The sequence below is a fragment of the Mustela putorius genome, unplaced genomic scaffold (assembly GCF_011764305.1).
Source record: "Mustela putorius furo isolate JIRA1106 unplaced genomic scaffold, ASM1176430v1.1 tig00000695_pilon_pilon_pilon, whole genome shotgun sequence".
In the NCBI taxonomy this organism is placed as follows: domain Eukaryota; kingdom Metazoa; phylum Chordata; class Mammalia; order Carnivora; family Mustelidae; genus Mustela; species Mustela putorius.
The window spans coordinates 3,370,185-3,383,455 of record NW_025421447.1 but is presented as its reverse complement, the minus strand read 5'-3'; the positions used below and the strand labels follow the sequence as shown (position 1 = coordinate 3,383,455).

Sequence of the window (13,271 nt, the reverse complement as noted above, 5' to 3'; positions counted from 1 at the left end):
AATTTCAGCTTCTGGAAGGGAACTCTGACCTGGCTAGGTCATTCTGTCCAGGCCCACTCTTTACCCCCAGGAAATAAATGTCTCCACTTTTCTTCTTTTCTGTTTCTGTATTTCTCTCTATTAACTATCCTGATTCCCAAGATGTCTAGTTTACACTTTATGCCTTGTACTCTTCTTAGATGAGAGGGGTGGGGCTTTGGGGGAACCTCAAAATATAAACTGCACTTTGGAAGGGAAAAAATAATTATGAGGGTGATGATGAGAAAACGAAGGAAACTATATCTGCCTAATAGTTTTGCATCGCAGATCAATGAGGGTGGGGGTGCCAGGAAGGCATGGTGGCTCCTGCCTGGGCAGGCACTGATGAGCCAGGCGCATGCATTATTCTGTTCATTTGGCTTTTCTCCTGCTCCCTTATTTAGCTTCTGCTCCCTTTGTTTTGGCTATTTCTTGCTCCTTGGCGGAGGGACCAGCGCAGAGGGAGCTCAAATGGGCACATCCTCAGGCGGGTGACTCTGGCGAAGGGCGCGGAGGAGAAAGAGGTCTCAGTGCCTGGCTGGAAATTATTTCACATTCTCTAATGGGGGATTTAGGATGTACATTCCGATCGGGATTTCCAGTCCCGTGGGGAAACAGGCACCAGCCCACATTCCTGAGACCCAGCAGCCGCCATGCTCTACACATCCAGCTCCCAGTGGTAGATTTCACTCAGTCCCACAGGTCTGGCCCCTTGGCTCTTTGTTGAGCGGGAGGGAAGACCCTGGGCCCCACTTCCAACTAGATCACATGGTCTCTCAGCTCCCTCCCCTCCCTTTCTCTAAAGTCCGCCTTTTTTTTTTTTTTTTTTTTTTTTTTTTACGGTGGTAATGATTGTTTCAGAGGTCTCACCCATCTCTCCTCCTGCCCTGGTCTCCCTGCCAAGAGGTCAGTGTCCTCTTCAATGACAAAAGCCGCCCTAGATCTGGGCTCCCTGGGGAGGGAGGTGGCTGGGTCTGGCAGTTGGAGCCGCTGTCTCTCCATGGTGCTGCTGCAGCCCCTCCCCCGCTGGGCACACAAATGGGCTTTATACAGCAAACAAAACCACCCCCCCCCCACCCAGGCCACACAGGCACGTGGACCCAGGCCTCACCGTGGGAAGGGGGTGGTGACAGGCGCATTAAGAGATCGCTCCAAACAAGTTCTCTTGCCTCACTTCTCTTCTTTATTTTCCACAAGCTGGGTTTTAGCCCTGGACTTCCTACCCTTCACCTGCACCCTGGGTCTCCAACTCCTATCTTGGAACTCTGGACTCTCCATTCCGAGGCAGCTCCGCTTCTGCCTGGGACAGGGAGCAGGGCTTCCCGCCCTCTGCCCCAGGCCACCCAGAGGAGTTGCTCCTCCGAAAATGAGGGCCTGGACTGGACCCCCAAGCCCTCCTTCCATGCCCCAGGCCTGCTCTAGGGGACACCCACCTGGCCAGTGCCCATGAGAAGAGCAGAGGAAGGAAGAGCTAAACCCCAGCTGCGCTCCGGAGCCAGGGCCAGGGCTCCCCGTGAACCGGCTACACGCTCCAGCTCCGCATGCCTAATAGGCTATTTAAGGAGCTGTTCGCCAGCAACCCAGGCAGCACCCCCCCACCACCACGTACACTCATCCAGAGCCACCTTAAAAGCGGGAGGCAATTGTGAAGTCACCGGCCAGCAAGTGGAGTGAAGACTGTAGAGGTAGATTAAATAAGAGAGAGAGGAAGCGAGACATTTGTCCCAGGGATCCCAAACCCTACGCTATCCTGAAAACCAAATCCCCTGGAAGCCCACAGAGACACAGAGACAGCTAGAGAAAAAGAGATAAATAAAATCAGCTCAGCTCCAAGAAACTCCTCTCTCACTCTTTTCCGCTCTGTCCCTCCCTCCCTCTCTGTCGTCCCCCCCCCCACCCCCGTTTCTTGGCCAACCCTAGCCCTCTATTCCCCAAACTCCCAGTACCTGCTTCTTCCGGGGATACCATGTTGTTCTTCACTCTCCTGCTGGAGGTGATTTGGATCCTGGCTGCTGAAGGGGGTAGGTACATCTGGATATCTGTGTGTCTGACTGTGCTGATGTCCAAATGCTGCCAGGTTTACTTAATGGAGTGGGGGGGAGCGGAGAGGGGGCCGAAGAGGGAGAGATATAAAAGGAAGACTAGGAGCTTGAATAATAATGGACTCCGGGATGTGGGAGAAGAGAGAGGAGTGGGGAAAAGAGCACTTTCCTTCTTTCCCTTTTGCCTATCCAGCCTTGCTGTTTGTGGGGATGGGGGGAGGGTTGGGGAGCTAGCTGGGGAACCGGATGTGGACACACACTGCAGGAATCTCCTTGCAAGCTACAGATTCTCTCCGCACTCTTTCCTGCACTGCCCTAGTCCCAGGCAACCCTCCTGGGCCTTCTTTATTTCTGATCTCCCTCAACTGAGGGAGCCAAGGAGGTAGGGCGTAAAAAAATAGAGAGGACTGATGGGGGTGGGGGGATACCCTTGCGCCTCCTGACTAACTCAGACCCTGATCCTCACTCATGAACCTCATGGCCAATGTCCATGCTTGATTCTATGGAGCCTTCCCAGTATCTCCCTGAAAGCAGTAGCAATAATAGCATTGTTGGGCCTTTACAGCCTACAAAGGATTTTCAGAAGCTCCCAGGAGATAAGGAGAACAGGCCTCAGGGCTCCCAAGAGAGTCCCCAGGACCCCTACCCCCTCCTTTTTGTGTTACCTATGCCTAGCACAGTAGCGGTACACAGCAAGTGTGTAATTAAGATCCCTTGAAGGAGCAGGGTGAGGGCAAGGGCCTGGAGAGCAGAAGAGGACCGCAGGGAGGATGGAGGAGTGAGGGGCCGCCAAATGGAGAGTTGGAAAGTACATCTGAGGGAAAAGAAAAAACCAGGGAAAGAAGAGGAAGAGGTGAAGAACCAGCAGGTCGAGGATTTGGCGGGAGGGGAAAGGCAAGGCTGTGAGCCTGCCGCAGACTGAATGCGGAATTCAAGTTAACCGAGAGTCCCATGGAGCTGGTGAGGGAGAGGCTGCCTCCAGCCCTGCCCCTTGGGCTGCCTTTCAGAGTTGTCTGAACCAGGGGATGGGTGAGAAAAGAGCCCAAGGATGAGATCCAGGATGTCTCAGAAGTCTGAGGAATTTGAGGGAGTGAGAGAGATCGGAAGGAATTTAGGAGGTTTTTCCCCCAGAGCTTTAATTTGAACTAGAATGGGAATAAAAGAGAGAAAACCTGGGGGAAAGCCTTCCTTTTCCCGCTGAAGCCCTTTGGCCCTGGGTGAGACTGGACCAGAAGCACCCCCTACCCCCACCTCAGGCTTTCGGCCTGAGATAGGACTGCACGGGAGCCTGGCATGTGACCCAGTTGGCAGCTCTCTGTTCCGCACACAATGGCTCACTTTCAGCCTGTGTCTGCCAGCCTGGCTGCCAGTGCCCACCCACGACCACCCTCAACGTGGCGTGGACCTGCCCCGACTCCCACCTTCCCTAGCCTTCTGGGGATCTAGAGAGCCGAGGCTCCTGGTAATGGGCAAAGTTTCCTTTAGAGCTCCTAGGACACGAAGGACTTGAATGTTAATTCACAGCCAAGGGCCTCGCCTCAGGCCAGGACGGACGGGGTGCTTCAAACCCAATGAATAACGGCTCTTCTCCCCTGGGGAGCAGCATCCGTCCTCCGCCCCCCCACCCCAAGCCTCCTTCCCCGCACACAACCTTCCTCCCCTCCCACTCCCCAGTTCTAGTCTCTCTCTTCCAAATCCTCTGTCCACACCCTCCCCTCACCCTAATCTTCTAAGTGTCGGACTGGCTTGGCTCTGGCGGGAGCTAAGGGAGGGCGGGGCAAGCTGTACTTTTGGATCGGGGTTAATTTTAGTCTCCGGGCTCTACCTATTCCTTTCTCCTCCCCCCTCTGCTCAGCAAGCTCCCTAGCCGCGGGGCTGGTGATTTTAAATAGGGCCCCCGACCTTTCCGGCGAGGTGTCCGGTTTCAGGGCTTCCTCCGAGAAGTGCTCTGGGAGGAGGGTGGGGAAAGAAGAAAGGGAGAAGAGAGGGAGGTGGGGCGGCGCAGTGTCCGCGGGAGGGAGAGGGCTGGCGGCCACCCTACTCTCTCTGCCTTGCAGGTCAACACTGGACATACGAGGGTGAGAGCAGAACCCAGGGCCTTCCGCTACCCCTTTCGCACTGGGAACTCTTCACCTGCCGGGAAGACTTCTTTCGAGTGGGTGGGGAGTTGCCTTTAGCTTCCGACCCCAGCTTCTCCCTCCCCCAGACCCCCAGGCCCTACCTTTTACATATATGACTCCTAGACCCGGTTCTGTCAAATCCCACACCTCCGGATTCAGCAGAAAGGCCAGTGATGTCCTCAGTCAGTGTGTGTGGGGATGAGGGAGCTGGAGTGGAGAGGAAACCAGGTAGGGAAAGGAACACTGATCTTAGCTGCCCATCCACCACTTCTTGGCGCCTTTTCTGACCTCAGAGATCCTACTTAATCTGGAATCGAGACAGAGCCTGAGGTCCATCCAGGAGGCTGGCAGGATAGTTGGTGACCCTGACAGAGGTGGACTCAATTCCTTTGAATTTCTGACTAATAAGCAAATTCCAGAGTCAATGCAAAGTCCTGTGTGAGAGCGAAAAGAAGGAACGGAATCCCCAGGCCACTTCCTGGGGGGACCCCAAGAATCATTCATTATTCTAGGATCATTTTATTTCCCTAGCTTTCCTGCTTTGGCTCTAGTCCCACCTTTCCAGGCATGCAGGTTTTCTATCCATCCCTTTTCCTTTCATTCAGCTTTCTTGTCCCCAAACTACAGGTAAGTAAAAGCCACTACTCTTATCTATCAGACAAGCGGGGAAATCATCACTGTCTCAGGGAAGGTGAAGGGTGCTGCTGCATCAAGTCCACCAGGGACCCCTTCCTCACATAGCCCTACACCTGGGGTCTTCACCAAAGGTTGGGATGGGAAGGGGTTCCTGAAGGGTGGCTGGGGCTTGGAAGGCAGGACAAATGACCATGGTAATCTCCACCAGGCCCACATGGTCAAGACCACTGGCCAGCCTCTTACCCTGAATGTGGAAGCAATGCCCAATCCCCCATCAATATCCAGACAGACAGTGTGACTTTCGATCCTGAGTTACGTCCCCTGCAGCCCCATGGATATGACCAGCCTAGCACTGAGCCTTTGGACCTGCACAATAATGGCCACACAGGTAAAAAGCCCAGGCTCCACGGAGGGATAAACTCCAGTTCCAATCTTAGGAGTCAGGGAAAAGAAGCATTTGCCTAGCTTCATCTACAAATCTGGAGGTACGAAAGCCAAAGGTGGGGAGTGAATGTTTACAATCAGGGTGGATTTAGCATCATAACCTCAACTTGATCCTCACTGAGAAAGGGAAAGATATGCTAGGAAAGCGGTGGTAGGAAGGACTGGGTGCCACTGGGGAACGGAGGTAGAAAAGGCTGGCCCGAGTCTCCTAAGAAACAGTGGCATCAGAGGGGTATGAATGTCTCCACACTCCTCCCCCAACCCTAGCTTGCTCTCTTGTCATCACAGTGCAACTCTCTCTGCCCTCTACCATGTATCTGGAGGGACTTCCCCGAAAATATGTAGCTGCCCAGCTCCACCTGCACTGGGGCAAGACAGGATCACTGGGTGGATCAGAGCACCAGATCAACAGTGAAGCCACCGCTGCTGAGGTACCGGGGAGCAAAGCATGGACTGGGACATAGCGACGGGCATGGTTGGTGCCAGGGAAAGGAAGAATCTGGAAACTGGGGAAAGTCATACTTGGAGAATAAGGCCAACCTTCGTGGGACAGGTTTAGGGCACTCTGGAGGTGGTGGTGGTGGCTAGGGTCAAAGCATTTGGGAAGGGGTAATGGAGAAACATTAAATGACTTAATTCTCTCTCCCCTCCCTCAGCTCCACATTGTACATTATGATTCTGATTCCTATGACAGCTTGAGTGAGGCTGCTCCAAAGCCCCAGGGGCTGGCTGTCTTGGGCATCCTCATTGAGGTCAGTGGCCCCCCAGACCCTCCCAGGTTTCTCTCCAATCTCTCTACACCCTCCAGTCCTATTCTCCCCATGTCTATTGCTACTTTCCCTAGGCTAGTCAGCAACCCACTCTGTCAATTTATTCTATATGTGAACATCATACTTCAAATGGGGACTCATTCCAAACTCTCTCCCTTTCCAGGTGGGTGAGACCAAGAATCCAGTTTATGAACACATTCTGAGTCACTTGCATGAAATTAGGCATAAAGGTGAGCCTGTGAGATTGGACCTCAGGGGTACTTGCCCAAAAAGGCCTATGAGGTCTAGGATGACAATGAGTTAGGGGCCAGAGGTTTTGCTTCTGGGAGCTCTATCTAGGTAAGCTGGGGTACAGTGAGGGAAAGAGGAGTCCTAGTCTGTTCTCCTCTAGATCAGAAGACTTTGGTGCCTCCCTTCAACGTGGGAGAGTTGCTCCCCCCACGGCGGGACCAGTTCTTTCGCTACAACGGCTCACTCACCACACCCCCCTGCTATCAGAGTGTGCTGTGGACAGTCTTCAATCAAAGGGCTCAGATCTCGGTGGAACAGGTGAGTCGTGGAGAGGTGAGGCAGCAGGAACATAACCTCAGACCCTATCCTGCTCCACATAATAACAATTCTCCCCTCAACCCACCCTTCTACTCCTCAGCTGAAAGAGCTTCAGGAGACGTTGTTTTCCACGGAAGAGGAGCCCTCTAAGCTCCTGGTACAGAACTACCGAGCCCCCCAGCCTCTCAATCAGCGAACAGTCTCTGCGTCTTTCATCCAAGGTGACTGCACCGGGCTTGGAAAAGGAGATGGGAAATTGCGGGGCACAGCAACAGGAACTAGGGCCCCCTGGGAAGAAAAGAAAGGCTGGGAGGGAAAGGGGTTTCTAGGACTTGCTTGGACTAGGACTACCACCAGTCCCTTGAGTGCCAAGTGATGATCTCCCCCACCATGGAGGCATAGTGTGCTGCTCCCAGCTGGAATGGGGCACTCAAGTCCCACTGACCAGCGTCTTCTTCCCTTACAGTGCAATCCTCCTATACTACAGGTAAGACACCCTGAACCAAGTGGGGGCTGGGGGGGGGCACACCACAGTGAACAAGGCAAAGTCTCGGTATCTTTGTCACTCTTAGGATGACACCTTCCGTGTTTGTCTCTCTCAGGCGAAATGCTGAGTCTAGGAGTGGGAATCTTAGTTGGCTGTCTTTGCCTTCTACTGGCTGTTTATTTCATCGCTAGGAAGATCCGGTGAGGTCCTACTTTCCATTCCTTCAGTCCTTTCTTTTCTACTGAAAGCACGCTATTCTATCTGTAATCTGTTTCACCTAGGACACTAGTAATTTCCACGAACTATTCCCCCTTCCAGGAAGAAGAGGCTGGGAAATGGGAAAAGTGTGGTCTTCACCTCAGCACCAGCCACAGAGGCGTAGATCCCCTCTCCCGACCCCCAACCCCCGCCCCATTGCCAACATCATGGATGCCTTCCCCTTGTGCCAATCGGAGAGCTTCTAAAATGAGGTGCAGGGGCTGGTCAGAAAATACTCTAAGAGTAGTGGGCAGAGACACCTCCTTCCTCCAGACAGCCCCTACAGAGAGGCACAGACAGGCACTGGTTCATGGACTAAGCAGAGCCTTCGACCTCTCGAAGTGTACAGATCAGGACAACCCTATGTTGACAATGCAGATGGCAAATTGTGTTTAGCTGTGGAGGAAGTTGGGGATGTACCTCCCAAAGTCCTCCACCCCCTTACCTTTATGTCTTTTCCCCCAGATATAGGGCAGGACCTCCCCTTAGGAAAAAGAGCTGCTGCTGCTGTTGGGGGTTTATTTTTCTTTTTTCTTTCTTTTTTTTTTTTTTTGCTCAATATATCTGGAAATGAAAATTTCTAATCCCACCTCTGGTCTTCCTTTGGGGCTCTTGAGAGTGGAGGAGTTCCTTAATCCCTCAGGTGGCAGAGGTTGGCAAAGGACAGGGGAAAAGAAGCATAGGTAAATGACTCTTTTTACCCCAGTCCAGCAAGGGGAGATCTGCCTCTGGAAAATACTTAACCCAAAGTTCCTGACATGTGAGAGCGCCAGCCCAGATTTCTGTCCTCATACCAAAGCTATGCTGGAGGGAATCAGAGGTTGCCAGATAAGGCAGGAGGTTGGATAAGAGATGTGGGAGGGCAGAGGTTTCGATTAACATGTTATCCCCTCCCTTAAAAGCCAAGTTCCCCCACAATTATAAAGTCCTTTTTATTAGTCAAAATCACAATCACCTTGATTAAAAGGATGCAATATGCCATCCTCAGCAGAAAATGGTACAGTTTATAGAAAACCTCCCCACCCCCCTTCCCATCCCCCAATTAAAAACTAGAAAAAAATCTGCCCTCCTTCCCTGTGATGTCATGGTAGTCTGACTTCTCCAGTGGCATTGCAGCTCTGGAGTGGGCCAGCTCACCGCAGCACCCTCCACTTCACCTTGGGGAGGGGAGGGATGCTGGTGGTCAAGGAGGTTAAAACATTAGTTCCAGTAATACCAGTTTCCCCAAACATGCACTTCCTTCTTTTCCCCAAGGCCTGGGACAAAGGGGAAAGGTGGATAGATATAAGCCCCACCATGAGGAGCAATTTGGGGAGGAAAAATATAGTTCAAGGATGTTAGAAGAATTCCAACACACCTCTTCCCTCCCCCACTCAAAAAAAAAAGAAGAAAGAAAGAAAGAAAAAGAAAAAGGCAGTTTGGGGTCTTTATCACACCAAAAAATGGTTCCCCTCAGACCTGAGAAAAAGACCAAGACGCCCAGTCTGGGGAGGAGGTACTGGGAAACTGAGAGCTCGTCTACCCTTGAGCTTCCATTAATTTCATCTCCACAGCAACGGCTAAGCTAGGTCCCTTTTCTTGGCAACCTGCACTGTCCAGGACTGGAGATGGAGAAATACAGGGCGAGGAGATCAGGAGGGCACCCCAGGCCTAGGGGTCCCCCCCACGTTCCCTCAGTCCTCGGGTGGGATGCGCAGGGCAGAATACACCATCACCCGACTGTCTTCCTGCCGGCGGCCTGCAGAGGGGAAGGGGGGTGAGTCTTGCGCAGGGCGAGAGCAGAGCACTGACACATGGGGAGTCCTGGACAACGAGGGGGGTCCCCAAATGGTGGGGATAAGTACAGATTCAAACCCACCAGTCACTGACTGGCTGAACCCAGGCTGCTCCTGGTGAAGCCTAAAGACTAAAGGTGACGAGTGGACAAAGCAAAACCCTGAAGGTGGTGGGATGGACCGACGAGGAGACAGAATGGTGGGCAATGGACCCGGGCTAGGGCTGGGCTCAGTCATGGGCAGTGGGAAGGCAGGTGGGATCTGTCAGGCGATCAGTCCAGGTAGTCAGTCCTTACACGAGAGGCTGCGCTGGATACTTCGGAGAGAACCTCCAGCTGTGATGAAGGCCCAAAGCCCCATGGAAACAGTGACTGCATAGATGGGCAGCAGGCTAGCCTCATACCAGGGGTTCAGGAATGTCTAGGGATAGGGTAAGAGTAGAAAAGAAGTTAGTTTCTCCCTCTGCCTAATCCCCACATTCTCTTCATGCCTTTCACCTAAACCTCCCCCCACCCCAGTTGGCTCACTCAACCCTCCCCACCCCTACCCCTCCCCCATCCTTCCCTTCAGGGTACCAACATCTTATGGTTTAAGAGGACTTTTGATTTTTAGCTACCCCAGAGGTTTCTCACCCTCCTGCTCCTCTCAGCCATTTGTATTACAGTTGGACTAATCCATTCAAACTCCTCCCAGAGCATCCCCGGAGCAGGTTATACAACTGATGCTGAGGTAAGAGACTTCTAGACACTTACCTTTCTGCTGCGCCTCTCTAGGTACGTTTTAAAATGTTAAGAAGTGAGAATCTATCACCCCTCCACCCCACTCACCATTAAAGTTTTTTCTCTCTAATTCAGTCCGGTATCCCCAACTCACCAGTCCTGATGTCAGTAGGTGACTCCCAACCACCAGGCCCAAAGCCCAGTACCGTCTCCTCTCACAGGCATCAAAGAACACAACTCCCCAAAAGGTATGGAGCAGGATAATGGCTGCTGTCAGAAAGGCTGCAGGGAGGGAGATGGGGATGAGCTACATCCCTCATCTTCTCCCAGCCTCCTGAGATGTTGAGCCAAAGAGGTCTCCCAGTGAAGGCTAATAAACCAGATCAAGGCCAAGGATGGATAGGGCAGGAAGGCAAGCAGGAAAGCAGACCTTACCTGAAGTCAGGAAGTAATAGGGTGAGTCTCCATGGATGCCAACCACACCTGGCCCAAGTGCATCAGCCAAAATATTGATAACAGAGAAGACACCACTGATGATACCGAAGGAAAGACCAGAAACTGGGGGGAAGGAGGGTCTCATCAATGTTACAGATCTCTATAACCTGATTATCAGTGATCCCGCCCCATTCCCAGTGGCAATTCCCCCACACCTACTCTCCCCTCCAAACCACTTCTCCTTGGAAGTCAAGTATGAAGGAAAAGCAGCAGCCACTTAGAACACGTGGATGTTTTTTACTTCCCCGGGAGAGGGGGGTTGTCCAACTCCCTCCTCCAGTCCCTCTCCCTTGGCTCACCATAGGCCATCTGGCGGATGGAGATGGGTGATCTTCCGTCCTCACTCAGCGATGCTAACCCCTCATCTGCCTTCCTGGGATGGGGCAGGGTGGGGTGGGGTAGGGGAAATATGAGGGAGGGCAGGAATGCTCCTTTCCCTCTAACGTCCTCCCTTTAGTGCCTCCTCTTCCAAACCCACCACCCAGCATTTTACCCCACTTCTCATAGTGCAGTCCTCTGCCCTTCTCCCCTCGGAACCATCCCATCTTCTTACTTAAGCAGCTTGTAGTAGGCAAAGCGGAACACCTCCTGTAGAAGGACGGAGACCGCAGCACCAAAAATCAGGAGGCCATACTGGAGCCGGGCATCTGACCGGTCGGTCACATGGACCAAGATGAACCAGACCACAGAGGCCAAGAGCAAGGAGACCAGCCAGAAAAATGCCCTAAGGAAAGACAAGGGCAATCAGGTCAGGGTAGGAAGAGCCAGAGAAATCAAGGAGGTGGAACCAATCAAGGCTGCAGCATGGAAAGTGGAAGTTAGACTTCCGGATGGTCAGAGAGACTGGGAGGAGATAGGATCGGTGTCTCCACCAAGGTAGTCATGTAGGGATCTGGACGCAGGGGAAGGGATAGAATCTGATTAATGAGTCTTCGGAGCGATGGAAGCCAGAATGTACACGCGCAGTAGCGAGAGGTATCCGTTCCTGGATCCTCCCGGAGGCCGCCGGAGGTCAGCACAACCCCCTCACGAGTCTTGGCCTTGGGCCTCCTCTGACGTCGTCGGGAGGAGTATAGGAGGAATCTGTGCAATCCCTGGAAGGCGGAAACCAACTGCGGGAAAGGGCAAATCATCTACACCCCTCACTCGACGCTTTCCAATCTTCACCTCCGACTTGACTCCCCCAACTCAGGCTCCCAAGCTTGCCCAGCCCCTTCCGGATCCCTCTCTCTCTCTCTCTCTCTCTCTCTGGCGCCCTCCCGCGTCTCGTCGACCCCCTACTCACCCCGCGACCAGGATGATGACGCGAAGAGGGTCCCCAGCCACAGTGATCAAGAAAAGCGCAAAGGCTGGGCCGAAAGCGACGAAAGTGCATCCGAAAAACACTGCGGCCCCCATGGCTGGGCAGCAGGGGGCGGAGTGGAAAGCCTGGCCGAGAGGGGTGGATGGGGGCAGGAAGCCAGCTGGGGAGTCCGCTTGGGGTGGCGACGCGACCCCGTGAGGGGCGCGGTGCAATGTCACCCCCGGACCCCGGGGAAGGGGAGGGGGGACACCGAAACCCCAGATACAGGTCCGCGCGACTTCCTCTACGGAAGCCGAAGAGGTAACAAACCCCTGCCGCAACCCCATGGCCACCTCCCATCCAATCCCCACCCACCGAAGGCCAATGGAGACTCGGCGGGGGCGGAGCTGCGGGAGCGGGGCAGTACTACCTGCTGGGAGTTGTAGTCCTTCTGCCCTACTGAGCCTTCGACCCGGGTTCTGGGAGTGGCTCGGCGGGTCAAAGAAGGGAGTGGGTTGGGACCGGCCTGGGTTCCTGGGTCCCGTTGGGCCTTGCCTGCGGCTTTCTTTCGTTATTTTGTAGAAGAGTGGTAGCAATTCTACGTCTTCGTGAAGAGATGCAGGGGGGGCGGGGGCGGGGTGGGGGGCAGATCCTGTTGGAACCTAAAGGACAAATACAAAGAAGCACAGGATAGAGGGTGCAGGGAGATAGGGACGGGTATTGTTCTTACTTGAATGAGAGGAAATGGGCTAGAGCTACTGCCTAAGAGATGAAGGTTAGACTTAAAAGTAAGATTCTTTTAACAGGCTAGTATAGGAAACATGCAATTCAGTGGGTATATCGCTAATGAAGCCTTCATCTGTCATGACCAGTGAATCAGAAGAATAGGAGCCTGGGAAGCAATGTTAGGAAGGACGTTACCTGGCCTTTGGTGTTAAGATTCAAAGTTAAGACTGTTTGTAAAAAAGCAATTCAAGCTATGGGGTTGAAGGAAAATCACACACACACACACACACACATACACATACACACACACCAGCCAAGTCATACAGTTCCTTTTAGGTCACACTTCCTCCATTTATTTTCTGAAAATGAACCTCAGTGGTATCTTTTCCTTAGGCTGGTGGAATGCACAGTGGCTGTGTGTATCACAGTGAGAGAAAATTAAAGTAGGAGAAGAGGGTATTGTGACCTCATTTGGATGGGGCTAGGGTCTGCCTTTAGGAAGGATATTTAGGTAAAAGAGTACCAGGACGGGAAAGTGAGGACATCTGGAAAATTGTTTTTGAGAGACTATCAAAGTATCAAAAAACCACAGAAACTGTTCAAAGGGAACCAGGCTTCCTTTCCTTCCTGGAAATGACTTATGACTTAATGCATATGGGTACATCCACATAAGCATTTTACATTTTTTTCCAGGAAATTCTTAAAAGGAGCTGAAGGAATAGGTTGTGTAGATTTACATGGAAAACACCATAATCAAGCAAATCCTCTCCCCAAAAGGCTCAGAGGATGGAAACATCCTGGCCAGTGCTCAAAACTCCAGTATGTCTTGCTTCTGAGCCTAACAGGCTGAGTCAGGGGAAGAGATAGGAGTGAGACAACTTTTCTTATCTCTCTTTAGAGCTATTACCACAGCACCTTCTGACGGAGGAGAGCAGGCACCTAAACCTGTC

The 13,271-nt window shown here is 52.7% G+C and overlaps 2 protein-coding genes across 4 annotated transcripts; one reads left to right on the top strand and one right to left on the bottom strand.

Moving 5' to 3' along the window:
* Window positions 1–1,133: 1,133 nt before the first annotated feature.
* On the top strand, window positions 1,134–8,314 carry CA14 (carbonic anhydrase 14). Of its 3 annotated transcripts, XM_004776811.3 has the most exons (12): window positions 1,137–1,703; window positions 1,939–2,039; window positions 4,118–4,138; window positions 5,025–5,204; window positions 5,549–5,691; window positions 5,917–6,012; window positions 6,194–6,260; window positions 6,422–6,579; window positions 6,680–6,800; window positions 7,046–7,066; window positions 7,182–7,266; window positions 7,385–8,314. In XM_004776811.3, exons 2-12 carry the CDS (start codon window positions 1,985–1,987, stop codon window positions 7,446–7,448), a joined length of 1,011 nt encoding a protein of 336 aa, XP_004776868.1. In that variant the 5' UTR covers window positions 1,137–1,703; window positions 1,939–1,984; the 3' UTR covers window positions 7,449–8,314. The 3 variants fall into 3 exon arrangements, with proteins under 3 accessions (XP_044939069.1, XP_012903437.1, XP_004776868.1); XM_045083134.1 differs by lacking the exon at window positions 5,025–5,204 and having other exon boundaries at window positions 1,134–1,703; XM_013047983.2 differs by lacking the exon at window positions 4,118–4,138 and having other exon boundaries at window positions 1,135–1,703.
* A 422-nt stretch (window positions 8,315–8,736) lies between these two features.
* Window positions 8,737–11,961, bottom strand: APH1A (aph-1 homolog A, gamma-secretase subunit). Its single transcript, XM_013047981.2, has 7 exons — window positions 11,599–11,961; window positions 10,867–11,037; window positions 10,613–10,686; window positions 10,254–10,376; window positions 9,973–10,100; window positions 9,396–9,519; window positions 8,737–9,062 (listed from the first exon to the last, which is right to left on the bottom strand). Exons 1-7 carry the CDS (start codon window positions 11,940–11,942, stop codon window positions 8,998–9,000), a joined length of 1,029 nt encoding a protein of 342 aa, XP_012903435.1. The 5' UTR covers window positions 11,943–11,961; the 3' UTR covers window positions 8,737–8,997.
* Window positions 11,962–13,271: the final 1,310 nt, after the last annotated feature.

What these genes read in the sequence shown, in the direction of transcription:
- CA14 (XM_004776811.3), top strand. Translation starts at nt 1,985, where the DNA reads ATGTTGTTCTTCACTCTCCTGCTGGAGGTGATTTGGATCCTGGCTGCT. An exon ending in TCTTGGGCATCCTCATTGAG is followed by an intron (nt 6,013 to 6,193) that starts GTCAGTGGCCCC and finishes CTCCCTTTCCAG; the next exon opens with GTGGGTGAGACCAAGAATCC. An exon ending in GCAATCCTCCTATACTACAG is followed by an intron (nt 7,067 to 7,181) that starts GTAAGACACCCT and finishes TGTCTCTCTCAG; the next exon opens with GCGAAATGCTGAGTCTAGGA.
- APH1A (XM_013047981.2), bottom strand. Translation starts at nt 11,942, where the DNA reads ATGGGGTTGCGGCAGGGGTTTGTTACCTCTTCGGCTTCCGTAGAGGAA. An exon ending in GTCATCATCCTGGTCGCGGG is followed by an intron (nt 11,038 to 11,598) that starts GTGAGTAGGGGG and finishes GTCTTTCCTTAG; the next exon opens with GGCATTTTTCTGGCTGGTCT. An exon ending in CTATTACTTCCTGACTTCAG is followed by an intron (nt 10,101 to 10,253) that starts GTAAGGTCTGCT and finishes CCCTCCCTGCAG; the next exon opens with CCTTTCTGACAGCAGCCATT.